Source organism: Tinamus guttatus, unplaced genomic scaffold, assembly GCF_059628265.1.
Source record: "Tinamus guttatus ecotype Peru unplaced genomic scaffold, ASM5962826v1 Tinamus_guttatus_pri_ptg000155l, whole genome shotgun sequence".
Taxonomy (NCBI): domain Eukaryota; kingdom Metazoa; phylum Chordata; class Aves; order Tinamiformes; family Tinamidae; genus Tinamus; species Tinamus guttatus.
In genome coordinates, this window is record NW_028288689.1 from 1565549 (window position 1) to 1591127 (window position 25579).

Here is a 25579-nt window from a genome sequence, read left to right on the forward strand (position 1 = left end):
TGGGACACAGAATATGAGCTGTGAATGTTTTTCAGCTTTTCGAGCCGAATAAACTCAACTATTCTCGAGGGTTTGTTTTGTTTTTCCAGTGGTTTGTAAATAAGTAGCAGGAATCACAGAATGGATAAGGGCCTCTAGAAATCACCTAGTGTTTACCACTCAGTCCAAACATTTTTATCTTATTTCATTTCCAAACGATGGTGAATCTCCACGCGTGCCGCCCCGGGGTGCTGCCCGGCGCGGCGGGTCCCTCTCCCAGCACAGCGCTGCCCTCTGCCGAGCACGGGACAACGGCGGACACGAGCTGCGGGGACGGACACGAGCTGCGGGGACGGACACGAGCTGCGGGGACGGACACGAGCTGCGGGGGCGGACACGAGCTGCAGGGACAGACACGAGCTGCAGGGACGGACACGAGCTGCGGGGGCGGACACGAGCTGCAGGGACGGACACGAGCTGCGGGGACGGACGCTCCCGCGAAGCGCCCCACGCGCCGCCGCGGCTCCTCCGCCAGCCCGGCCCGAGCAGCAGGAGGCTGCGGAGGCTGCGGAGGCTGCGGAGGCTGCGCAGCCCCGCGGGGCCCTGCGCGCCCGGCGCCCTCCGCCGCGGCCCCCGGGCAGGCGGCGCCGCTCGGCGGCCGCAGCCGCCACAGCAGGGCGGGGCCACCGCGCGCGGCGCCGCCTGCCCCGCCCCCGCCGTGACGCGCGCGCGGCGCTGGCACCGCCCCCCGGGGAGAGCGGCGCACTGAGTGGGCCGAGCGCCTGAGCGGCGTGCGGGAGGACCAATAAGAGTGCGACGCAGCCAAGGAAAGGAAAGGGGAGCGAGGGGGCGGGAGCGGCCGGCCGGAAGCGGGTGCCGGTGCTGAGGGGAACGGCCCAGCGGCGGCGGCAGCAGCAGCAGCAGCAGCAGGTGAGCGGTGGTCGCGGCTCCCCCATCCCCCGTCCCGCTCTCTGCCCCCCTGCCCGGCGCCCCTTCCCCGGCCTCAGCGGCGCCCCGGCAGCCCCCGCGGGTCTTCCCTCCCCGCGCGGTCCTTCCCGGGTGCCTCTGGGCCCGCCGTTGTCTCCACCGCGGCTCTGAGTCCCGGCTGCTGTGGCGGTTCCGGAGCCTTCGCGCGCTTCCGAGGGGCTAACGGTGGTGTCCGGCAGCCGCGGAGCTCCCGGCTCCTGCTCCGGGGCTCCTCTCTTCTGCGGCTCTTGTGTTGCAGCGCGGGTCGTGACCGTGTGTTTCTTGGGCCGTTCCCTAGGTGATTTCATCCCGCAAAATGGGTGAACCTCAGCAAGTGAGCGCTCTGCCGCCGCCGCCCATGCAGTATATAAAGGAGTACACGGATGAAAATATCCGCAAGGGTCTGGCCCCGAAGCCGCCTCCCCCTGTGAAGGACAGTTACATGATGTTTGGGAACCAGTTCCAGTGTGATGACCTGATTATTCGGCCCTTGGAAAGCCAAGGTATTGAGCGGTTACATCCCATGCAGTTTGATCACAAGAAGGAGCTAAGGAAACTTAATATGTCTATTCTGGTCAACTTCTTGGACCTCTTGGATATCTTGATAAGGAGTCCGGGGAGCATAAAGCGAGAAGAGAAGCTGGAAGACTTAAAACTGCTTTTTGTGCACGTCCATCACCTTATAAATGAGTATCGCCCTCACCAAGCGAGGGAGACCCTGCGGGTCATGATGGAGGTGCAGAAACGTCAGCGTCTGGAAACAGCGGAGCGATTTCAGAAGCACTTGGAGCGAGTTGTGGAGATGATTCAGAACTGCCTGGCCTCCTTGCCTGACGATCTGCCTCACGCCGAGGGAGGGCTCAGAGTGAAAGCAGAGCCCATGGATGTCGATGATGGCAACTGCTGCCTTGGACAGAGTGAAAAGCAGAGGGAGCGCTCTGCTTGCAAGAGAGATCAGGTTTTAGACAAAGATGCAGCAATGTGTAGCATTATTGATGAAATGACATGAAAAAACCCACTTTAACTACCTTACTGTAGCAAGGGGCAGAATGAATTCTAATGGTATCTTTGGTACCAGCAAATTTTAATTGTACAGCCAAACAGCGTTCGTCTTACCCATGATGGGAAGGATTGTGAATGAATGGACAGATGGAAATGATCAATATTTTATGTAATCTGTGTGTTTATTCACAAGAACAAAAATGTCTACTTGTTAAATGCATTATGTGAAGTGGTAGCAACAAATTAAATTGTCTTTCTTTTTAGTGTACTTTCATGTAATTTGTTACTTGCTGCTTTTTGGGGGGTAAATTGTTTGCTACTTGCTAGGTAGTGTGGAGGCAAGTAAGGGATCTGACAGAGAAATTCAAGTTTTTTTATTATTTTTTTTCTTATAAGCTTTAGTTGCATACACTTTCAGTGGGTCTTTTCTGAAATACGTATTTCACTATTAAAAGTAATGTTAGGACCACATCTGCAAAATCCATTTCTTTAACAGAGAAATTATAAAAATATAATTGTACAAAAAGAGCCTAAAAATACTTTATTAGGGATGTAATATACTACAGTCTGTGTGTGTGTGTTTTTTGTGGTTTTCTTTGTGTGTTTTTTTTGGGGAGGCGGGGGGAGGGTGAGACCATCAGGAATTTTGGGAATGAATTGGGCTAAAATTAATTGGACTTCAGTTTTCTTACATATAAATCATACCTGTTTGTGAGATTACAAAAACACCGATGTATTTCTTCCTTTGTTGTATGCTTTTGTTTGTTTTTCTGTGTGGGGGCGGTTTTGGAATGGAGAGGTGGTCTCTCCCACCTGTCTCTCCTTTCAGGGAGATCTTAATTTTGTCTTTTTGCCATGTATTGCCTATTTTCCAAAGTCTGTATATAAAACCCTATATTAAAAAAACCTCATAAACCTCACGGGTGAGGGAACTTGCACAAACTGTTTTTCACGATGATTTTGCAGTCTGTCTTGTCTGGCAGTTTGGATGTACCTTCAGAAGTGTGTGCTTAAATAGGCAAAAGCCTTAGCTGTTGGGTGATGGAAATTGAGCTTGCTGTGGGTACAATGATGTGATCTGGAACAACTGTGTGTGTGTGTGACTCATGTGAACTGTTAGTTGGGGTCAGTAGCTAGAGAATCACCTGCTATATTAAGTGCATGTGACTTGCTAGTAATAAAGAAGAGGAAAGAGGTGTTGTCAGAAACATGGCAATAAGTTTGTAGCAAGTTACCACTTATCTTCTTGTCCCATCTTCAGCCATGACTTGTTTTCTTCTTCACCCTTGGCTAGGTGTAAACTGTGTAGTTTATTTGTAACTAAAAACTGTTGTGAGTGACTGGAATTAATTGCATGGCTATTTGATAAATGCTTTCTAATGAAAGAGATTCAGTCCTTCCTGCGTAAGAATGGAACATGGAACTCCAGTTTCTCACAGACATTTCAGCTTGGCCATTTGGAAAGAACTGTCATGGATGCTTACTAATTCTCTGCTCATCTTGTTTTTAATGTTTTTCAATGTTTTAATATTTTTATGTTTTTAATACAGTCATAGGTCTAGACACCGTAGTTTTAAAAGTACTCTGCAAGCTGTGTCCTAGCAGCAACTAATGATTGCAATAAACTTCTGTGAAACAAATTGAGATAAGTGAAGGTAATGTCCCTTAAAAATACTTAAGACAGTTTTCACTTTCCAAAAAGATTCTTCTTTAATTTTTTTTTCTTTAAATAACTTTTTTGGCCTATCTTTAAAGCAAATACTTATAAAGTCGGGGGGGAAACAAACATTATCTGTTGCTTCTAGGTTTTTTTTTTTTTTTTTTTTTTTTTTCCCAGCCAAAACCTCTAGAGTTTTTTTCCTTTCATTGGCAGATTAAAGCAATGATAGTGGTGGGTTTTTTTGTTTTGTTTTGTTTTGTTTTTCCCTTTTTCTGTTATGAATTTATTTTAGGGAAAACAGTGGTGCTCATTAACCTGCTGGTGTCTTTCCTTATCTGACCAAATTCTCATTTTTGTTGAACACAGTGAAAACATTTGGAAGATTCTGTCTTGGAAATGTTAATGCACGATTGTATGATATGTATATTAAATTGCATACTCTTAGTGGAATTCAGTAAGAAAAAGAATCAATATCAGATGGCAAGCAAAATTTCTTGTAAGAGTAACCAGTTGAAGTAATGTCTGAGCTTTGCATGAAGATGGAAAGGCAGAATCCGCCGGGATCCCTGTGCACCGTGTGCTCTGGCAGGGTCGCCAGCAGGAGGAACTCGTGCTGCAGAGCAGCAGGTAGGTGACCTTCGCAGCGGAGCCACCAGGAGGTGGCCTTTAGCCGGGCCACGTACCTGGCGTGGCTTTGGCCTGGGAGAGACAGGTTCGCACATGATCTTGTGAAGCAGCTTCAGTTTCTTTTGTGCTAAGCGCTTTCAGGATTATAAATCATCTTTATATCAGAATTATGGCCATAGCAATTGTCTACAGGGCACTGTTTTCCCAAGAACAAGAGGGGGGGGAAAAGGATTTTTTAAAAAATTGTAATTCAGCTTCCAGGTACTGTATATAAAAATCTCTGCCTCTCTCTGCTCTCTCCTGCTATTGCCTGTGTTTTCCTGGCTCTTCACTGATTTTTATCCCATTCTTCATTTTCTCGCAACAGCAGTCCAATTGCCAGTTTATGTAAGGCAGTCAATCCAAGATAATGCTTGTTTTGGCAAGCGTTTCTGCTGTTTCCATTTTTGATTTTTAAAATAGTTGATTACAACTTGCACCCTTTTGCATAGACTAAAGTAGATCCTTTGTTCCTTCAAGGAAATTCCTTGGACTTAGGTGTGTAGATATATTGGATGTAGCCATGGTCCTAGCCTGAAAACTAAGAGAAGAAGTGTCAGCCTCAGGAAGAGCCATGTACTTCAGGGGCAGGGAGAGTGGCCACAGAACACTAATTCTCAAAATACACACATTTCAACAACCTTTTGTCAAAGCTAGCTGAGAGCCTGGGACAGCAGGAGCTTTGAAGGAATTTCTGCGTTATAAGTTTTACTTTACACTGTAAAAGCTCGGGTGTGTACGGAATAGACGTGGAGTCAAATGATGATAGATTGCAACTCTGTTTAGGTAACCTTCTAACATTACCAAACTGCTTAAAGTGCTCCAAGCTACTCCTAAGCACTAAGACCGGAAAATTATAATTAAAAGCTTAAATAATATTTTTCTAGAAATTCATTATTTTTTCCAAGTTTTGTCCCTTTGCCACAGTGTGTTAAATATCCTATGGAATTTCTTCTCCTAGTTTTATGTATTGTGGCAAAAAAAGGGGCTGAGGAGTGCTATGGGGCAATGAAATACCTACAGCATTCTGTTCTGCAGAAGTTTGCACTAATGTCTTGCTTCATTTCTTTTCACAACTATTATCTACTTTACTGCAAGGTGGTAGTAGCAATCACAGATCAACAGAGCTAACAGGTGAGGAAAAGAGTGTGTGGTGCTTCAGACAACGGGTTCATCCTCTGCCATAAAGCAAATGCAAAATGAAATATAAAGTCATCTGAAGGGATGTTTATAATATTTTCGCTTTTTGATAGAATGATGGTCAAGAGTCCCTCTGCGTGCAGTAACAGCAGCAGCCCTTCGCTGTGCTGCAAGAGACCCACATTAAGCACAGGAAGGGCAATCCTGAGACGAAAGGGCTGTAGCAAGTGCAGCTGACGCACTAATACCGAGGTAGTAAAAGCAGAAGTGGTGAAGGAAACAAGTTTGCATGAATTTGGGCACCCACGGGGCGAACAAGAAAGTTTTTCCGCGGCTTCAGCCACCATGTTTTCTTGTTCCTCCCTGAGCTGGATTCTGCTGATCTCGTTTGCAGGTAACTAAAGGAGCATAAAAAATCAAGCAGATGGATTGATGCATTTATGTTTCTTTATGTTCACTTTTTTGATATCAAGATGGGGGGTGGGGCAGGATCATACAGCACAATTTGCTAGAGAAACTTCCATTGTGCATTGTAGATAGAACTCATTTACACTAGCTCAATTGCTTTTGATTTTAAGATGAAATTGTATTTGTGCATATGATGATTTTGAAGACACAATCTCAGAGGGTATTTTTTAGTCCTGTTGGCAAGTAATCTTAAGTAGATAAGTTTTTCTTTCTTTTTTTTTTTTTTTTTTTTTTGGAGTGTGTGGAGGGGAAAGCAATGATGTTCAGAGATTAGCAGAGATCTCTAAATTATTTTAGAAAAGCTATGAAACACAGATATTTCTCTTTAGTAGTCTTTGTGAGGGCTCCAGAAGTTAAAGACAAGCTTATATTACCAGAGGCTTCTGGCATGTTTGAGCTGACAGGAACTTTTCACTGGGACAGACAAGTAATTTCACTTTTTATTCTTTTGAGAAACAGCCATCTTCCTAGGACAATATTGTTAAAGCCAAAGGCAGTGAAGACAATGGATTACAGAGCAGTAAGAGTGCAGGCAGATAGACATTAAAATTTTGGCAATAGGATATATTCAATAGACAGACAAGGAATATTATGGATACTCTTTTCTCTAGTTCTTCATAAAACTTCTTCTGATGAGATTCATGTACAGCTTGTATTTTTTCATATTAAATAAAATACAACCTATTTTCAGAGATCAGTTTCTAGTATGTTACTGTGCCAAAGCCGCTGCATGAGACTTAGTTATAACCCAGATAGTTTATGTTGGGAAAAATGACACAGATGATGTGGGAAGGCCAGCTTTTCCATGAATGACAATTGCAGTCAGGCCAGACCATGCTTGGGACCCACCAGCACGAGTTGGCTGACCTGCTTCAGGAGCTGCCTAATTACAGAGGATGGCTTTTAAAGGAGAATATTTGTACCTAAAATACTTCAAATATTTTATTTCTAATATTTGTACAAATTTTGTCACGAAAAATATTCCCTTCAGAGGCTGCGGCAGAGAATTATCTCCCTGAAAGTTAACATAGACTGAAATTTTTAGGCATTTGGTCCAATGTTACTGAATTTGATAGAGATTATGTTATAGTATGTATGTGGCAAACTTTTTTCTTTAGAGGTAGGGCATGTACCTCAAGAACTGCATTGTAGAGCCTAGTAGAAGAAAGCAGCTGCACAGTGACTTTGATGGTCTGGATCACCAGAGGATGAATGATTTTGTCTGGCAGACTTTTATTGAAAACTTCCTCAAGGAAATATTGACCAGAGTAGTTTAAAGACAGCAGAAGAAACAATCTCACTGTAATAGGTATGCTGCCGTTTGCTAGATGTTTTGATTTATCAGTCTGAGACAGCCTTCTGAGGACCTGAAAAGATCCGTTGCCATTGAGTTATGTCTAATGGGAACTTAGTAAGTTGGAAACTTCATAAGAATAAAAGAAGAAAAAGAATGATAAAAAGAAAGTATAAAATTTCTTGTAAAAGCTCTGAAAATTCTCTTCAAATAGGAACTAGACCAATCTGTCTCCAGGGAAGCTAAAAGGAAATGTTTTCAGCAGCGATCGTTCTGGAGAAATCTGCCATTCAGTGACTTTCAATTGGAAGGGAATGCTTTTAACACAGTGCTTTTAATGAAAAGTAATGACAGGTTCTCCACCTATGTGTGGACTGAATTAATCTCATTTAACAAAAAAAACAACAGACTGGACACAGCTGAAGAAAAGCCGCAAAGTTGGTCATAGCGAGTGTCTTTTCTGTGCAAACGATACAGGAGCATTGGGATGTACTGGGACATGCAAGGCAAGCTCTGGGAGTTTCTTCCTGTGCACACACTGCTCAACATTTGTCTTTTTGCCCACAGGTTCTGCAGTATCGGGATCAGTCGTGACAGGGGTGGTTGGTCAGAATATCCTCGTGCCCTGCTCTTACCCTGTTACAAGGGACACGGACATCACAACGATGTGCTGGGGCCGTGGCCGCTGCCCTTCTTCAAAATGTTCACAAACCATTATCTGGACAGATGGACGGCAGGTGACACAGCGGGGCTCCAAGAGGTACCAGCTAAGGGGGAACCTGCGGCGGGGAGACGTGTCCCTCACAATAGCGGACGCACGGGAAGCGGATAGCGGGATGTACTGCTGCCGTGTGGAGATCCCAGGGTTGTTCAACGATCAGATAATTAACCAGAGGGTTGTGGTTCACAAAGGTGAGTCCAGGTGTGCTCTGTTGTGGGGAGTCTCTTGTGGGTAAATCTGAGGCTGGATTTCACGGTTTGTGTTGGAATGATGTGTGTAATCATCCATAGCATTGATCCTCAGGACTTTGGGGAGCTGTTGGTGGTACTGTTTGACGTTGTTGCGATCTCAGGATCTCACTGTAATTCAGCAAGGCCCTTTTCCTTGTTTCATGGCACACAGCACTGTTTAGGATTCTTAAGGTATTAGGTATAGAATTCAAGGGCAGCATAGCGTGCTTTACTCTTCAGTGAAGCACTGTACTTGCACCCTTTTCATAGAAGACAGCACTTCATCTTTCCTGATGGATTCCAGGGACACAAAGAGATAGTTAATATAGACAAATTTTGCCTCAATTTCCTCTTTGAATTCAGTTTTCCTCTGCTTATAGAAAGAAAAATGTGTAGATCGAATGGGTAACAGATGTGACTGTGTAATTAGTGCTAAGGTATTTTTATTATAGAAACATTTTTTCTATAACGCTTTCACTTTCTCACTGCATGCATGCATGTTAAAGTTAACTATGCGTATTAACATTAATTATAACATATGCTGGTTTTGTTTTATTTTTTAACATCAGCTAGGATCACTACTCCAAGTCCTCACACTCACACCTCTGAACAGACCTCAGGTAACTTTTATCCAAGTATTAATTTCAATAGCATACATGAGCTATGTTGCAATGGGGAAGTTAAAATGTAAAATGAGTGCTCGATGATAGAAAATTACTGGCTAAAAATTGTTAAACATCACCATTGGACCTGAGATCAGAACTTGGCCTATAAATTCTACCTGAAATTATATAGAGAATCCAGGGGAAGAAGCATGTACACCCAGCAAGTATTTTGCTCACAGATGCCAACTTTTTGTGCTAGGCTTGAGTAGTCATATTATTTGTGCTGCAAGTGCTGTTTTCTTCAGGTGGCTGTGGGGTTTTTTTTGTCTTGTTTTCTTCATGTCATACGAGATCTCACCATGCCATCTGAAAATGCATTCTGTGAACCGTGAATCAGAAATTTTTAGGGGCTTGGTGTGCTTATTATTTAATCAGTTTATTTGACACTCAGTTCAATGCCACATGGAACAGTCTAATTGAGCTAGTTTTTACTAGACCAGTTCGAAGGTGCCTTTAGCTGGGAGTCCTATCTCCAGCAGTGGTCAACAGCAGATGGGCAGATGATTAAAGAGGATCATAGGAATTTTGTGATACATCCCCCAAAGTCTTCTCCTAACTTTCTATGTCCTACCCTTGTGTCTCAGTGGTTCCCTGAATGGAGTATGTGTATGCACATTTAATAGTCTCATGCAAGGCTCTTCACATCAAGAGACAGGGAACAACTATTCCTCATTTAATTTATCTATTCCGCTCATGAATTTATAGACTTCTGTCATATACCCACTCAGATGTATCTTTCAGTCTGAGGGAAAAAGTCAACTTAAATTTCTAGTACACAAAAGATAGTTCATAGCCTAATGATAACTTTTTCTCAGGGTTTTGATATAAAAATTGGTAATGCCATTTTCATTCTCCCTCAATCTCAGAGGTTTCCACTTAAGCATTCCGAAGTGTTAAAACAGTTGCATTTCCTTTTTGAAAGAAGAAGTGAAAACTTTCTCAGACTGTTTCTATTCTCACACTTATCTGGAAATTACCCCCAACTATGTTGCAGCTTCTTTTTTCCAACATATCACATTTCTTTGGCCTGTTCATTACGTAGTTTGTGGAGAATTTGAGGTTTGTTTGCATAATACAGTATCACTTGGTTTCTCTAACTTCATACCGCTCAATCTGTCAAGGGCCTGAACTAATCTTAATGTGTGCATCAGATTAAGCATATTTGTTTTAGGCATTCAGCTGCCTCTTCTTGACTCAGCTGAAATCTGGTGCCCATCTCAGGAATTCCATCTTTCTGCATCCTGTGTTTAGATAGTGCAGAGAACTGAGAGTTTCCTGGAAGAAATTCAAAGCAGTGAAATGGTAGTAGAGGTTCCCATTCTCAGAGTTTTCAGCTGCCCTCTGAAGGCACCAACCGCTCTGATATAAAAAGCCAAAACTCTTGATTTAGATATTTTAATTAGGCAGCTCAAAGTCAGCAGTATAAATTCCTCTCTGTCATAGCAAAATGGCTCTCTGTGCAAGCGATGTGTTGGTTTGTCTCGTCTTTGCTCAGCTCCTGGGACTGCCACTGACTCATCCCTTACCGTCACAGTGACATGGCCCCTTGAGTCTCTCTCAGAAGATCCTCAGACTGTAAGCATCTCTGTTGTAATATAACATACCTAGATTAAGTGATTATATATGGGAGCTTCCTGGGTCATCTCTACAGTTCACTTGTAGGGCTTTGGTTTCATTGCAGAAGAATATTTTTTTCATAGTCTGCACATTTAGTGCTTATGTGCTCATTACTGGAGGGTGGGGGGAACCAATTTGCTTTACAAGCACAAATTACTTCCCCTAATTAATTCAGAAAATTTAAAGAAACATTTATATTGACTTTCAGGTCTACGATCCCTCTTTAATCACCAGTTTCTTCTCAGACTGGTCAGATATAACCACAGACTTGCAGGTATGGCAGGATGGGGGAGGATGTGAAAACTCACTGCCTGGCAGCATGGGCATCCGCCTGCACCCAGGGCGAGGAGAAGAGACAGCTCATGTCTTGCTGCTGAATTGAGTCTTCCAGCACATTTCAGGTTACCAGGCAGTAACATCACCCAGCTCTTAGCAGGAAGACAAGACAGCCAAGATTTTTTTTTTAGGAAAGCTTGATCCTTTCCTCAAGGATTTCCTCAAATTCCTTAAGGTGGCATGGGTGGGGGCATTCATATTGTCACATGTGCAGAATATAAGCCAGGGAGCATATTGCATTTCAACTTCTTAGACTGAGTTCCTAATGAGAAGGTAGATATTTAAGTTCAGCCTTCAGAAGGAAGTCTTGCATAAAGACCAGAGTAAGGAAGAGAAGAAATTAGTCAGGAAAAACCCTTGAAAACAAGCTGATGGTAAAAAAAAGAAAAAAAAAGTGTTTTTCTGATAATAATAATAATAAAGTATTAATCAAAAAAAATTCTAAATGCATATTTCTGTTGTAACTTTAACTTCTTTGAGAATACTAAGAAAAAAACACATCTAACAGCATGTTTCACACAACTATAGATAGCAATGTGGCTCTTTGAAGCAAGTATATTTTTACTGCAGGATTGCAAAATGTACAAATGGCCTTTGGGTCATGAGATTTTCTTTTCCTGTTAGTGCAACTAATACCCATCTCTTTTATGCTTGGCAGAATGTGTCTGTATCAGCTCACAGTGCACAATATTCAGGAAAAGGAACATACATTGGGATTGGCATATCTGTGGTGCTTCTTGTCATCCTTATTTTGGCTCTGTTTCTCAGTAGACGTAAGTACCACTCGGAAATCACAATCAAAGACGGGTAGGACGGTGAGTGTCTGCTCGTCCCGTGGGTGGCAGCTGCTGCAGGTTTGGGGCTCCAGAACCAAAGGTGCTCCAGGTGCAGGTTTGGTGCTCCAGATCAGGAGCTAGTGCCCGTGCCCGGCGCCCTGCGCTCGCTTGGTCACATCTCCACCATGGCGTTTGTGTCACTAGTCTGCACAGTGCCAACGTGGTCCGGTTGGTTTGAGTCTCGGGCTTCATGGAAAGCTGCTGAGCGAGGGGCTGATGAGGAGATACAAGCTCAGCTCCCCAGCCTCATTCTTTTCTTCATGGATATTTTCCATTCCCCACTTGCCGTGTTTTCTCTGTCCTTCCTCAATGATGAGGGAAGGTGCATCAGGTTCATGAAACTATTCAGTACTTTTCATGCTAGCTTTTTTCCTTAGAGGCTCTTGGTCAGCCCAAACTACGTTTTTTATTATTGTTATTTTTAACCTCATAGAAATAATGGGGATTTCCTATACTGAAAGTATCTGCTTTAAGGTTCCCTTGTTTAGTTTCTAGCACATTTTTCCTTGGCGAACCTGATATTTTCCTTGCTCCTGATGTTTTAAAGAACATTGTTTTTCTTTTTCTTCCTTCCCACTCTGGATGATCCTTAGACTATTTACACAATACGAAGAAGCTGAGTAACTTTCCAAAGTAAGTATTCTTTCCTGTTTCTGCTTTAGCTAAGAGGAAAAAAAAATCACAGGAAAAAAAAAAGGGTTGTGATTCCTCCTAGACACATGCTGACTCTTCACTCATTGCATACTTTAACTTAAGATGAAAAATATCAAATTAATAGGAAACATTTATTAATGAATTTGGTTACTGATCATTAGTTAATAAGCAAAAACTCATTGCATTAGGAGCATGTAAACTTTCTGCAGGTTGTCTCATGAAAAGAAATGATTCATTATTAGTTGTGTTTAATAAGTGTTTTTGCATATTTTACATTTTTTTTCCAGCAATTTAGTTATTTGGATTATTTTTGCATTTCCATTGCCTCTTGTTGTTTGACAATGTGTGTTTTACTGTTTTTGCAGCTCTGTCATATTTTGGAGATCAGAACGTGCAGGGAGTCAAAATGGCCTGGAAGTCGAGGTGCATGCAGAGGAAAACATTTATACAATACATTAAGGAATGCACTCATATTTGCTTTTTTCATCACCAGGACATTAGTTTGCAAAATGTTAGTTGCTCAGCAAACTCAGCAGCTAAATGCGAGTGGATGACTGACATATTATTCATTTCATTTTAATAAAGCAAAATAAAAGCTCCCATTCTAAATAAAATCTTTATCAACATATTCCAGAAAAGGAATTGCTTTGACTTAAATGTAAATATTATCTTCAGAATTCACTTACCAAAACACAGTGAAAGTTGCTATTGTATTTATTATCTGATTCAAACGCTGATTTCAAATCTGTTTCAAAAAAAAAGGAAGTGCTTGGAGGACTGCTCAGTCAGAAAAAGGAAAACACACACTTTTTATATATTTTTTCTTTTCACTATGTATTCTGTCCATCAGCTACAACACACTCCATGCTATCTGAGGGCAGGACTGACCTCATAGCTGCCATGGCAAAGATGACTCTATGGAAAGATTGGTAATATTTGTATGTCAAAATACATTTCACTGATTTTTTGTTGTTGTTGTTGTTGAAGTTGGATGTATCTGTTCATGGTAATGGATCAATTAGACAATGTCTTGTCCAGCTGCAGTTAAATCTGGAGTAACTGTTGATGCTCAGCCCCCCATGGGATGTCCTCCAATGCTACCGGACCAGTCCTTTGATGTGCAGAATATTCACAACTTGCTTTCAGCAAACTTTGACTAAGTGTTTTTCCTTCTGGAAAAAAAACAGACGTTTCTCTCCACAGCCTTCTCAAGCCTCCGCATGCTCTGACAGGTCCTCGGTGTAGGAGTCTGGAAAGGAGACTTTCTAAAACAAGCAGGCAAACAAGAAACAAACAAACAAAAAAACCACTGAACAAAGCAACAAACAGCTACTCTGATGAAAAATTAGTTTTAAAATTCTTCTCACTGCTTGTAGAGATGTCATGGACACTGCAGAAAATATTACCCTTTGTGTATTATGCTGCATTTTTGTGTTAGATTTTATTTTTTTAGTGAGGAGCTGCTGCGGTCTGGAGCCTTTCCTGTGTAGCTCCTCCATTAGCCATGACTCTCAGTTTTTGTTCTGTGCAAAGTAAATGCTGATTTGCTTGAAAACAGGCAGCCCTCTGAGGTTGAATTAGCACTTTGTGCCCTCTGGATCAATAAATAGAATTCTCCAACCCAGCTTTAAATGGAAGAATAGTTTTCCTCAATTACTCTGGAGAAAACATTTTGAACAGATGCTGGGGACCTCCTGAAAGAGCAGAGAAGTAGGTGAGGTGGGAGAGGGAGACAGGAGACTGGGGGTTGCTGCATGTGCAAGGGGAAGGTCCTGAAGGGCAAGAGGGCAAGGTGGTACCAGTGGCCCTGGCATGTTTTGCGTGTCCTCCTGTGAGGTGCCTTGTCTTGGGACTGTCCATGAAAGCAGGCCTGGAAGGCTGAAACTGGAAAGAAGAATTCATGTCTGTGTGAAGAGCAGAAAGTTGGTACACAAGTTTTGCATAGGGAAGCACAGAGGTGTGAGGAGAGCCGAGGAGGAAACCAGCTCTGCGTAAGCCTTCATGTCACGAGTTGCCTTGTGTGAAAAGGAACTGAAACTAGAATAGACCTGTTAGTCATGTATGGAAATATAATCTAAGATTATCAGTAACAGTTATTAAGCTACTACTAACCAATGATACCGCTTTAAAAACTGCTTTGTTGCTGTCTGACTGAGCACGTGTCACTGCTCTGAGCGCTGGACCATGACCAGAACTGGAGGAGGGCTGGTCTGATCTCTGAGCCAGATCTCAGAAAAGATCTCCAGTAATTTCTGCCTCCTATAGCTTTTCCCAAATCAATCATCTCTGCTGGGATCAGTGCTAGGCAAGTGCGAGTCTTCCAAAGTTATCTGGGAGTTTCCTTTAACATATGAGATAATTCCAACAAGTCATAAATGGTTTGATGACTGTTCTTGACAATAGCTAACCATGAGAATTGACTTTAAGGACTTTTTAAAATTAATAATACAGATTTGTCCTTAGTGCAAAAAGAAGTTTAGAATATTTGATAAGCAAAATCCTTCTTAAGGTTTCCCTTCTGCTTATGTGTGCTGTGCAATTACTGTTAAACAGACTCTGCAGAGGTTGTGTTTAGCATAAGTGCAAATGCATGCAGGCAGAGTTTCCTTCTGTCTTTTTCATCATTTTCATTGTTGCCACTTCTGTCAGTGGATCTTGGAAAAGGCAGCAACGTCCCCAAAAGTCCCCAGGCGTCCCCACGCATCCCCACTGGTACCCTCTATCCCCATGAGTCCCTACATGTCCCCATGCTTCCCCACGCATCCCCAAACGTCCCCACACATACCCACACATACCCATGTGTCCCCACGAGTCCTGACATGTCCCCATGTGTCCCCACACATCCCCAAACATCTTCCCACATCCCCACGCTTTCCCACACATCCCAACACGTCCCCATAAGTCCGCATAAGTCCCTGTGTGTCCTCATGCGTCTCTATACGTTCCCACACGTCCGCATGGGTCCCAACGTGTCCCTACATGTCCCCCAAACATCCCCACACATCCTGACATGTTCCCACACGTCCCCACATGTCCCCACACATCCCCACATGTCCCCACACGTCCCCGCACAACCCCACGCGTCCCCACATGTCCGAACACATCCGCACACATCCCCACGCGTCCCCATGTGGGGGAAGCGGCATCCAGCCAGCAGGGTCTCAGTACCGTGGAGGGCTCGGACGCAATGCGAGCAAGTGAAGCCTAAAATGATGCAAAGCAGCCCGGGCCGAATGCCAATCAGTATAAAACACAATTGCATCTCCCCGTTTTCAGTCCATTGTAATTCATGTGGAATCAATTTAATCCATTTTCAGAGCCATTACAGAATTTTAAATTGTTCACCTGATAATTTAAAATGGGTCATGAGCACTGAACATTTGTCATGTGGGAAAAAGCATGAAAAAAATAATCCCCTGCAATAGTTAGCAAGGAATTACTGTCACTTCTTTACAAATAGAAGATGCTCCCAAAATCCTCAGGCTGATGTACTTTGAAGTACTCAGGCTGTCTTCTCCCATCTTCTGAGCATGGGCTGTGCCGGGGCTGGTAGCAGGACATTTGTAGGGTGGAGTCCAAATGGCACGTCCTCAGCAGCGGGAAGGTTGCTGTGGCATGTTGCACCTCTGCAGCCACTCCACATCTGTGCAGCTCTTCTATTTCTATGCTGATTCTCTTTCCAAGAATACATATTCCATCTTATATCTTTGAAAATAGACTAATGATATTCCCCATGCATCTGTGTTCATGGCCCAGTGTTGGGAATAAGCAGCAGTTTGAGTAGATGCTTTTAGGGTTATTTATTTGCAGGTTTTGTTGATTCTTCCCAGCCTTTAAAGCACAGTGACTGCACTGACAGGTGCAATCAGAGTGATGCTTTTGGCCTTGCCGTGTTTATGTCCAGCGAGTATTTATCTTGCCTTTCATCTCTGCTGTGACATCCTGCACGTTATCACGAACTGCCCTACAGAATAACAGGGGGCTGGGAAAGCTGCTTTAACCATCTGGAATGACTTAATGTAGTGTTTTCAGTTTTCTGGTGTCCTCTTATAAAAATGTGGGTAAGTACTTTTCAAGAGAGAGGAGCCTAGGAAAGGCTCTGTCTAGCCCTTTTGTCATTTTTGCTGTAGTTTGCCATCTCAGCAGTGGAAACAACTGTGGGATTGTCTTCTTTTGTTTTTCTCTAGAAAAAATGATGCTTTGCAGATGTTGATGTCTTGGCGACCCTTTCCAAGTGGAACTGAACCAGCAGCCATCCAAAATGACAGTCTGAAATCCTGAGGGAGAGGGGAAGGAAAAGCAGCTCTCACGGATATCTGGCACTATTACATAGCCTTCTTGACATTCTTTAAAAAGACATGGCATGTTATTTAAATAAACCTGGAGTAGCAGGTACACTCATGTACCGAGGCTGGCTGGTCCATGTATAGGGCCAAGGCATGCAGGATGTGACTTGAAAGGCTTCCAGGAGCCACGTAGTCCTAAGTGTATTCATAAGCCTTAAATCAAACAAAAACTACTTGTGTAGTGCAATTAGTGCTGCTCCAAAAAAATACTACTATATTTACTAAGATGCCAGCTAGTCCCATTGAACACAAGCTGCTCATGGACACAGCAGTAAGGAAATGAACTCATTGTGTTCATCCATTACAACAGGCCTAGGTAGACAAGACCAAAAACAAACGTCGACCCAGACAGATCCATTATAACTTTTTCTACTGCAGAATAGGATAACATGTCACCAACTCACGGTAAGAACAGAAGAGTCTATTACTGCATTTTCATCAGACTTAGAACTTGGATTTTCATGCGCTATTTTCAGCTGGTTGCAATGGCTGTTGCATAGATTGATGTTACACTGCCCTCATACTGATTTCAGGGTTTTGTGCTTTCTCCTTCTCTTAAAAACAGGGATGTCTTGTCTACACTGCCACTGTTCAAGTTAATGCTCACCAACACCCAACCTTTCCCAAAACAGAGTTAAACAGCCAAGTGAGTTTATGATGGCAATAAAGATCAACCTTTAAAAACGCTTTTGAAAACAAACATTTAATTTTACTTTTTTAGATACAGTGACCTTGTGTTTGGCAGGCATTGCACTCACAGCCAGCTCAAAGTCACGTAAAGTTCTGTTGTAGGCTGCTTTTTTAAAACTTGTCTGTTGTATATTTTCTAGAGCTAATGTAAAATGTTCTGAGTTTATACCACTCTTACCTCATCTCATACAGGGCAAGTGATTTCAGAGACGTGCACAGTATTCAGGGCAAGGAAGTATATTGTTATGTCCTTGCTGTCAGAGTGGAGAATATAAAATGATCTATAGCCCATGTCCACTGTGAAGATGACCAAGCAAAAGTTGTTTTGGAAGGAAGGCCTTCAGCTTCAGGGAGGTCGGTGCTGAGAACCTATTGACACAGAGAAACCAGCAGGATCAAAGCACCCAAGACTTAATTGCAGGGCAAGTTTGGAAAGTTGTCGTATTTTAAACTTGAGGATACAAAAATAACTGGGAATTTGCTCCCAAGAAAAGGAATAGATCATGTAATGAAGACTTTAGGCTTACTCAGAAGGATATTCCCTTTAACAAAGGATGATAGGAAACAAAAAGACTACAAGCAATGGGAAAAAAATGATCAACAAAGAAAGTTATGCCTGTGAGAGATGAAATGAAGACTTACCAACTATGCCAAGTGATAGAATAAATCATAACAAACAAACAAAAAAATCAACTAGATAAATGAAAATGGAACTTGGAAGGAGAAGAACCATCAAACAGGGAAAGCAAAGTAAAAATTGAGGGTAGTCTAGATACTGTCTCAAATGGAAAGAGCACAAGTCTCATTTTCATGATGGATAATAAGGCTGAACACACTGGCTGGTGAAATTGGAGACACAGAATTGGAAATGACTACTTCCTAAATAAGATTGAAATTCAAAGAATAAATTGTGCTGAGATATTTTTCATCCCAGAAAGCAAATAGACTTAAAAGTCTAGCCTCACTCAACCACCAGTTACTCAATGACTCAATTTTCAAGGAGAAAGTGGAAGTTTTGTTCACTGACTAAGGAAGAAGATGGAAAAGAGAATTTGCAAATAGAGACAACATCAGACAGGCCAAGATACAAAATGAGGTATGACTAGTAAGATATAGAAAGCATATGAAAAGGACATTAGGAATCAAAAGACTAAGGAAAGAGCCAGTCTACTAATGAAAGAAGGATATGGAAAGAGGAACTATCAGCAGGCAATCCTGAGAAGATATGCGCTGTAGAGAAACGGCAGAGCAAGAGTCTACTATAAACTGCTAAATACACTGAGCACCTGTCTTCCCTATGACATATTCTCATTTTTTCCTGCTGCCAGAGAGCACTGATGTTTCTCATTCATTTACTTCTAATTACTGCGATGTTCTTCTACTGATGAGATAAATGCAATTTAAAAGGCATATCTCCCCCCTCCTCTTTAGATTCAGCATCTGAATGAAAGACTTGTGAAAATGTCATCACCCCACATTGTGTCTCTGTGCAGCTATGTTGTATGCAGCAAAGTCAGTAGTTTGGATAGTGCAGAGGTGTCTGGTAGGAACAGATCGATAGGAAAGTTACCAGGAAAGAAAAGCACTTTGGGAACAATTTAGACAAAGTCTTGTCCAGGGTAGATCGAAATCTGTGAGCGGAAAAGTGCAGTAGGACTTGGCCGAGGGTGCTCAGTTCAGGGCGGAGTGCTGCACTTATCGCACGCAGGAAGATTTTTGAGCCTTGTTCCCCTTGTTTAGCAAACACATCTCCAGCTACCAGCAATACTGTTATCTGACAGGAGCACTTATCTGAACTCCTTCGGTCATTCTTAATGGACAGAACAAGTTTTCATCAAAAATACCTTCTCAGAACGATGTTTGTTTTCAAAATACAGCCACGTTTGGCTGTTTGCACTGTCTCCATCAGCTGGAATGAGATAAAAGGGCCAATTGTTTGGCTGGATAATTCAGTTCTCTCCAGAGAGAAGCAACATATGATCCAGAGGATTGCAAAGGAAGCAGGTTTGCAACCGTTCACCTCATGCTTTCTCTTCTCGATGTACATTGAGGAGACAGGTTTGTCAGCAGGTGAGAAGATCCAAATTGTTTCTGCGGGACTCAGAAGGTGCACAGTGTACCCTCCTCTGCAGCCAGAGGTAAGAGCTCTGGGTTGGGACCAGCAATGTGAGATGAGGGAAAGGGATTTCACATTATCCTGGCTCCCTTTCCAAACTGCAGCAGGCTAGGTCTTCCTCAGGAGACATCGAATGCGTCTCTTTGTATAGTGTTTGGTTTTGACAGAAAGCTATGTTTTGTTGCAATTTCATTTAGACTGGAAAATTTGGAGTAGCTTGGGAAGTATATACGTTATTTAATCAGATTGAAAAAAAATGCATTCATTCTACAAATATCAGCCTTGAAGCTGTTTGAAGCAAGACGGCAACATAATTCTTTTTTTCTTGCCTACTTCATGCTACTCCAGGAAAGTGGGTGGCTTTCCTGATAATTTCCCAGGAGCCAGACACATCAAGTCACAGTTGGTAACTGCAGGGGATTGTTTTCAGCCTCAGTTGTTTAGGGCAGGTCCAGAATGGGATGGTCTTTGAGAAAGCATGGAAATATGATTTGATGAGCTTTCTAAGGAGTCTCCAAAGGCAATATCATTTTATGTTTAGTGAATGATTCTGATCATCTCTGGTCAATAAGACGGAGTCATTGAAAGGGCAGAGGGTTACCTGGCAACATTCAGAAAATACTTCATTTTCTTGAAATTGTTCCTAGACCTCTATCATTTCACTAGTATGTCATGATTCATAACATTGTCACACACTCTGCATTTCTGTCCTTACCACAAAAATTCATTATTCAATCAAGATAGCTCAGTCCTGTAAAAAAGCTAGTAGTTACAGCACAAATAATTAATACCACAAAGATGTCAACATCGCAAAGGTCATTTGTCAATACTATTATTAAGAAGTGATACCAGCAGAATCCAGTTCTGATTTAGCAGTGATATGCCAACATAGAAACACAAAGTATCAAAGAACGTGGAAACAGGAATTCCCTTTTTCTGCAGGAAAACTATGTGATTTCAAAATTAAATTGGTTTTGAAGCAAAACAAAAAACATCTTGATTTTCCTTTTTCAATTTAATGGTGGGATGAAGGGAACAGAAGGGAAGTGGTTAAGCTCAGCTGAAAACCTTTCTTTACAGCCTGCTGCTTTTAATACACATTTCAAAACTTTAAAGGAAAAATTAATTTGCAAGTGGCTTCCTTTACCTACGTTCTACATCCCTAGAACACTGCATGGAATATTTCATCATTCCTAAAATAGCTCCTATCTAAGCACAAGTGTCACCAAGATATGCAGGGTTTCTCAAGAAGTTTTAGTTTTAGTGAAGTAATATTTTCTGTTCTCAGAAGGGTCTGCTGTCCTACTTGGGGCATGGTATTCTCTGTATGTCTATCCCCAGTGCTGGCACCTGTGGCAGTGCGAATGCAGTATAAACCACAGTCATTCAGGACAGTGGCTAATCAGGTGTATAATGATAACAAACAGATCAGTTGGCACAGCAGGAAGGCTTGAGTTGTCTGAGGATATTTGCCTTCCTCTTTTTGTCTATGCAATCTGCATGGCTCGGAGCTAAGCAAAGCGCATTATGTACTTGAATGCAACACTTCATGGGCATGCCTGCTCTCCTGTCTTACTTAGATCTCCCGCTGCAATGGAGGACACGTCAAGTCAGAAGTCAGGAGAGAGCAAAGACGCACAGAGCTCTCTCACACCCGAAGAGTCTCCTGTCCATTTTATACCCACCAAGTTAGAGGAATATGAGCCTGTGAACCTCAGCACCCAGGATCTTATCCTAAAGAAAGCCAGAGAGGTCTGCCTATGCAGTCATCAGACTATCATTGCCTTCTTCTGTCACCTGTTTCCAGTGTTGGATTGGCTTCCACGTTACAACGTCAAGACACAGTTGCTTGGGGATGTCATATCTGGGCTGCTGGTGGGGATAGTTGCCATTCCTCAGTCCATCTCATATGCCCTCTTAGCGAACCAGGATCCCATCTATGGAATCTACACCAACTTCTTCTGCAATATCATCTACTTTGCTATGGCCACGTCACGCCATAACTTCGTCGGCTCCTTTGGTGTCCTGTGCCTGATGATTGGGCAGTCTGTGAACCGGCACCTTCAGCTAGCAGGGTACAGTGATGACGACACTGGCTCATCGCTGACGGGGAATTCCACCTCCTCCACTAATGGGACAGATGCCTGTGACAGAAGTTGCTATGCCATTAGAGTGGCCCTTTCCTTAAGCTTTCTGGTTGGTCTTTACCAGGTACAAACATTCAATATCATGCTGTTTCCTCTCTGTTCCATTTGGCTCAGTTCAGACTTGAAATTACTAGACCCTGACATCCTTGAACTGCTGTGATTTAGAAAACCCCAAACACACCTGGCTTTGGGGTTTTGCTTTTCCCAGACAACAAGCCAGATCCTTAGTTGTGTCTGAAACACACTTAGGATCCAGCTTGGTAATGGAGGGAAGGGAACTGTGAACCACTTTCCCACCATTGCAGTCCTGGACTTGGGCTGGTGTAGTGTAGGGCTGCTCTCCGGTTACAGCAAGTCCTCTGAGGACTATGCCATCAGCAAGGACTCCTCTAGAGCCACGCTCACTGGAAACGTCTCCACTGTCTGCGCCTAGCTATTAGTAGGCAATTTCAGCTCCTTTCACTAGGATAACAAAAATTCACTATATCACACTGTTTTGCCCACAAGTGAAACTCATAAACTGCTTTGATTTAGCTGCCCTTGGACTCTCAGGGTTAACTGCAGCCTTGTTTCTTTTAAGAAGCCAGTGACAGGAACCTTCAAGTCTTCTTTGTATGTAATTTCTACATACAGAAAAGTCTCTTACGTTTTCCGTAACCCAGACTAACTACTTAAGAAAAAGACCTCTTCCACAGAATGCTCAGCAGACAGAGTAGTCAGATGAGTTAAAAGTAGAAGCAACTGACATAAATTGCTGGTTACCTCTTTCAGGGGATGTTAAAAGTATTACTGCGTTTCTTTTCAGATCCTGCTGGGGGTTTTACAGCTGGGTTTTGTGTCTGTCTACCTCTCAGAACCTCTCCTCAGTGGCTTTGTGACTGGCTCCAGTCTCACCATTATCACCTCCCAGATGAAGTATCTTCTGGGACTGAAAATCCCTCGTCACGAAGGAGTGGGGTCCTTCATCTTGACATGGATTGACCTTTTCAGATACATCCATAACACCAACATCTGTGATCTGGTGACCAGTCTGGTTGCTCTCGTCATCATTGTGCCTGTTAAAGAGATCAATGACAGGTATAAAGACAAGATGAAGGCACCATTCCCTGTAGAGCTGCTGGTGGTCATTGTAGATACAGTGCTATCATACTACTTCAACTTCGAAAAACGATACAATTCTGCTGTTTGTGGGGACATCCCTACTGGCTTCAGGAAACCCACCCTACCAGATACAAACCTATTTTCCAGCCTAGCAGTTGATGCTTTGCCCATTGCTATTATTGGCTTTGCCATGACTGTCTCCTTGGCAGAAATCTTTGGCAAAAAGCATGGCTACCCTGTCCGTGCCAATCAAGAGATGGTCGCCATTGGCATGTGCAATTTGATCCCTTCTTTCTTCTACTGCTTTGCCAGCTCTGCAGCCCTGACTAAGACTCTGCTGAAGGAATCCACAGGGACCCAGACACAGATCTCTGGCCTAGTCACCTCCTTAGTGCTACTGCTAGTGCTGCTGTGGATTGCTCCACTCTTTTACTCACTGCAAACAGCCATCCTGGGGGTTGTCACAATTGTCAACTTGCGGGGTGGCCTGAGGAAGTTCTGTGACACCCGCCGAATGTGGCAACTGAGCAAAGTGGACTCACTGGTGTGGTGGATGACCATGCTAGCCTCCACGCTGATCACTACAGAGATTGGGCTCCTTGTGGGTGTCTGCTTTGCTCTGCTCTGCATCATCTTCCGCACTCAGAGACCCAGGGCCACGCTCCTGGGCAGGGTCAGCAACTCAGAAATCTATGAGGACCAATCCACCTACAAACAACTCATCAGTATTGCCAATATCAAGATCTTTCGCTTTGAGTCGTCCCTTTATTATGCTAACAAGGACTATTTCAAGACTATTCTCTATCAGAAAACTGGGGTAAACCCTACTCTACTGTCTGCTAAGCATCAAAAGGCAGAAACACGGGCAAATGCTGACACAGGGAAGAACAAGAGCATTTTCTGCCCCAGGTCTGACTGTCTGAAAGCTGACAAGAAAAGGTCTGAGAAAACTCCGGCAGATGTCTGTCTTCCTTCCATAGATATACACACCTTAATCATTGACTGTCGGGCTATGCAGTTCATAGATACAGTGGGTTTCTCTGCGCTAAATGAGATTTATCGTGACTATAAGGATATTGGTGTACAGGTACTCTTGGCCAATTGCAACCCTTCCATCCGCCACCTGCTCCAGGAGGGAGGCTGGGCAGGTAAGACAGACTGTGGTAACCAGTTGGCCTTCCACAGTGTCCACGATGCAGTGAAGTTTGCTGAAAAGTGGTACCATGTGCAGCAGGAGAGCGAGGAGAAAAAGGATGCTCCTCTGGATCCAGAAGACCTGAACTTCCAGGAATCTTTGTAGTCCCATGTGCGAAGAATGGTTTCCCTTGGGGATGGGCTTAGTATTTACTTCAGAGCAGCCTTAGGATATTCAGAACATGCACAAAAGCCTTCTGTGGACTCCTAGAAGGAGGCACTGGGTAAAAGGTTTGGAGAAGGTGTGGACTTCAGAAAAGATTGCTAACAAGTAAATAAACTGAGAGACATTTCAAGATTAGTCAGATAAAAAACTCAGATGGTTTTTAACTCTTCTTGTGCAGAGGCTAACTGGCATAAATGTGCTAGTCAAGGTTCACCATTACTTTATGGAGAGTCACAAAGTGAAAAACTGGAAGCATGTCGGAACAAGAATGAAAATGCTCTATATATCTATCAGGGTGGGAGAAATTTGCTAAGGGACCAGAGGAGCCATAGCAAGGTTTTCTGCATTGGGTTTGTACATTCATTGTCTGATTGTCTTGTGGTGAAGTCTGAGAGGGGAAATATGGCCCTTTGATACAAGCCAAAGCAACCAAGAGATGTTCTGGGCATGAGAGAAGGTTACAGGAAAGGAGATGAGAGAATGGCAGAAAATAACAGCGGTGTCTGACTGGTGCTATCAGCACAGATGGATGATCCTGAGCTTGAAGGACTGATGCCTCTCCTAGCCTGACCTTGAAAAGTTGCTCCAAAGGGGCATCCCCAATCCCACCTGGCAGTGAGTGTGGGCTGAGCAGCCCTGCTCTGGACTTGAGTCCAGCACTCACAGCCGTGGTGTGAGCTGTGCCATCCCTGTCCTTGGAGCTGCAGGGTCTGCTCCCCTTCCTGGAATCACAACATGACTCCTGTCGCTGGCCAGCAGAGCAGTGGGAAAATCCCTGCCCAGGCCAGGGCTGAGAGGTGCCAGGGGCCTAAGTGGAGCCTAAGTGGAGCCTAGGGGCCTAAGCGGAGCCTGTCTTTGTGGTGATCCTGCCTGTCACTGCAGTCCAGCCTCTGAGGGATGTGCCCTCTCCCTGGGTGTTTCAGGTGCTGCCAGACCCCCGGTGCCTCCTTCCCACCTGTCCTGTGTGGGTTTTTGGAAAGTGAGACTGCAGCCACAGGGAACTCCGGTCCTTCACAAGGAGCTTTTATACAACATCTCTCTCTCTATTGCCTCTCCTCCCCGCTTGTGGATCATCACTTTGAAAATGAAATCCAGTAAATCATTTTCCGCTGCCTGGCCTGGTGTTTGTTTCTTTGTTCTGCACGAACATTTGTCACTGGGGGGCACAAGTGAGCTGTGCTGCAGAGCCTGGCGCCACGCTTCCCTCTCCTCCACTCTGTCCCATCCCTGTGCTGGCCCTGTTCCTGTGCCCTCTCCCTGTTATGTGGGGCTTCCTTCTGGTTGCTTAAACAGGCAATAATGCTAGTGTCAATATACTGTCCAAAGCAGAAGAATTAGGGAAGGGGTGGGAGTAGGAAATGTATCTCATTCTTCAGTCTCCTGGAAATTGCACTGCGGAGAAATCCCAAGGCAGCACTGGGTCCCAAGGCCACTAACTTGCCTCCTGAGAGGTGCAGGGTGGTTGTGGTCTGAGCTTGCTTGCCCTGGGATGAGAGCAGGTCAGTCTGGTGGGTGACACAGGAGGCCTCCCCTTGGCCATGCCCAGGCCTGGGCTTACCCTGTCCCATGGCCTGTTGGCCCAGCA

General features: G+C 43.6%; 3 protein-coding genes across 3 annotated transcripts; all 3 read left to right on the forward strand.

Moving 5' to 3' along the window:
• The first annotated feature begins 1237 nt into the window (after nt 1-1237).
• Nucleotides 1238-2029, forward strand: MED7 (mediator complex subunit 7). The gene has a single exon (XM_010220382.2). The coding sequence runs from the start codon at nt 1262-1264 to the stop codon at nt 1952-1954; it is 693 nt and encodes a 230-aa protein (XP_010218684.1). The 5' UTR covers nt 1238-1261; the 3' UTR covers nt 1955-2029.
• A 3727-nt stretch (nt 2030-5756) lies between these two features.
• HAVCR2 (hepatitis A virus cellular receptor 2) lies at nt 5757-12707 on the forward strand. Its single transcript, XM_088522509.1, has 8 exons — nt 5757-5807; nt 7743-8087; nt 8696-8746; nt 10287-10366; nt 10617-10682; nt 11403-11517; nt 12174-12213; nt 12600-12707. The coding sequence occupies exons 1-8, from the start codon at nt 5759-5761 to the stop codon at nt 12691-12693; spliced, it is 840 nt and encodes a 279-aa protein (XP_088378635.1). The 5' UTR covers nt 5757-5758; the 3' UTR covers nt 12694-12707.
• An 8206-nt stretch (nt 12708-20913) lies between these two features.
• Nucleotides 20914-23934, forward strand: LOC104573201 (sulfate transporter). Its single transcript, XM_010220385.2, has 2 exons — nt 20914-21597; nt 22339-23934. The coding sequence occupies exons 1-2, from the start codon at nt 20914-20916 to the stop codon at nt 23932-23934; spliced, it is 2280 nt and encodes a 759-aa protein (XP_010218687.2).
• Nucleotides 23935-25579: the final 1645 nt, after the last annotated feature.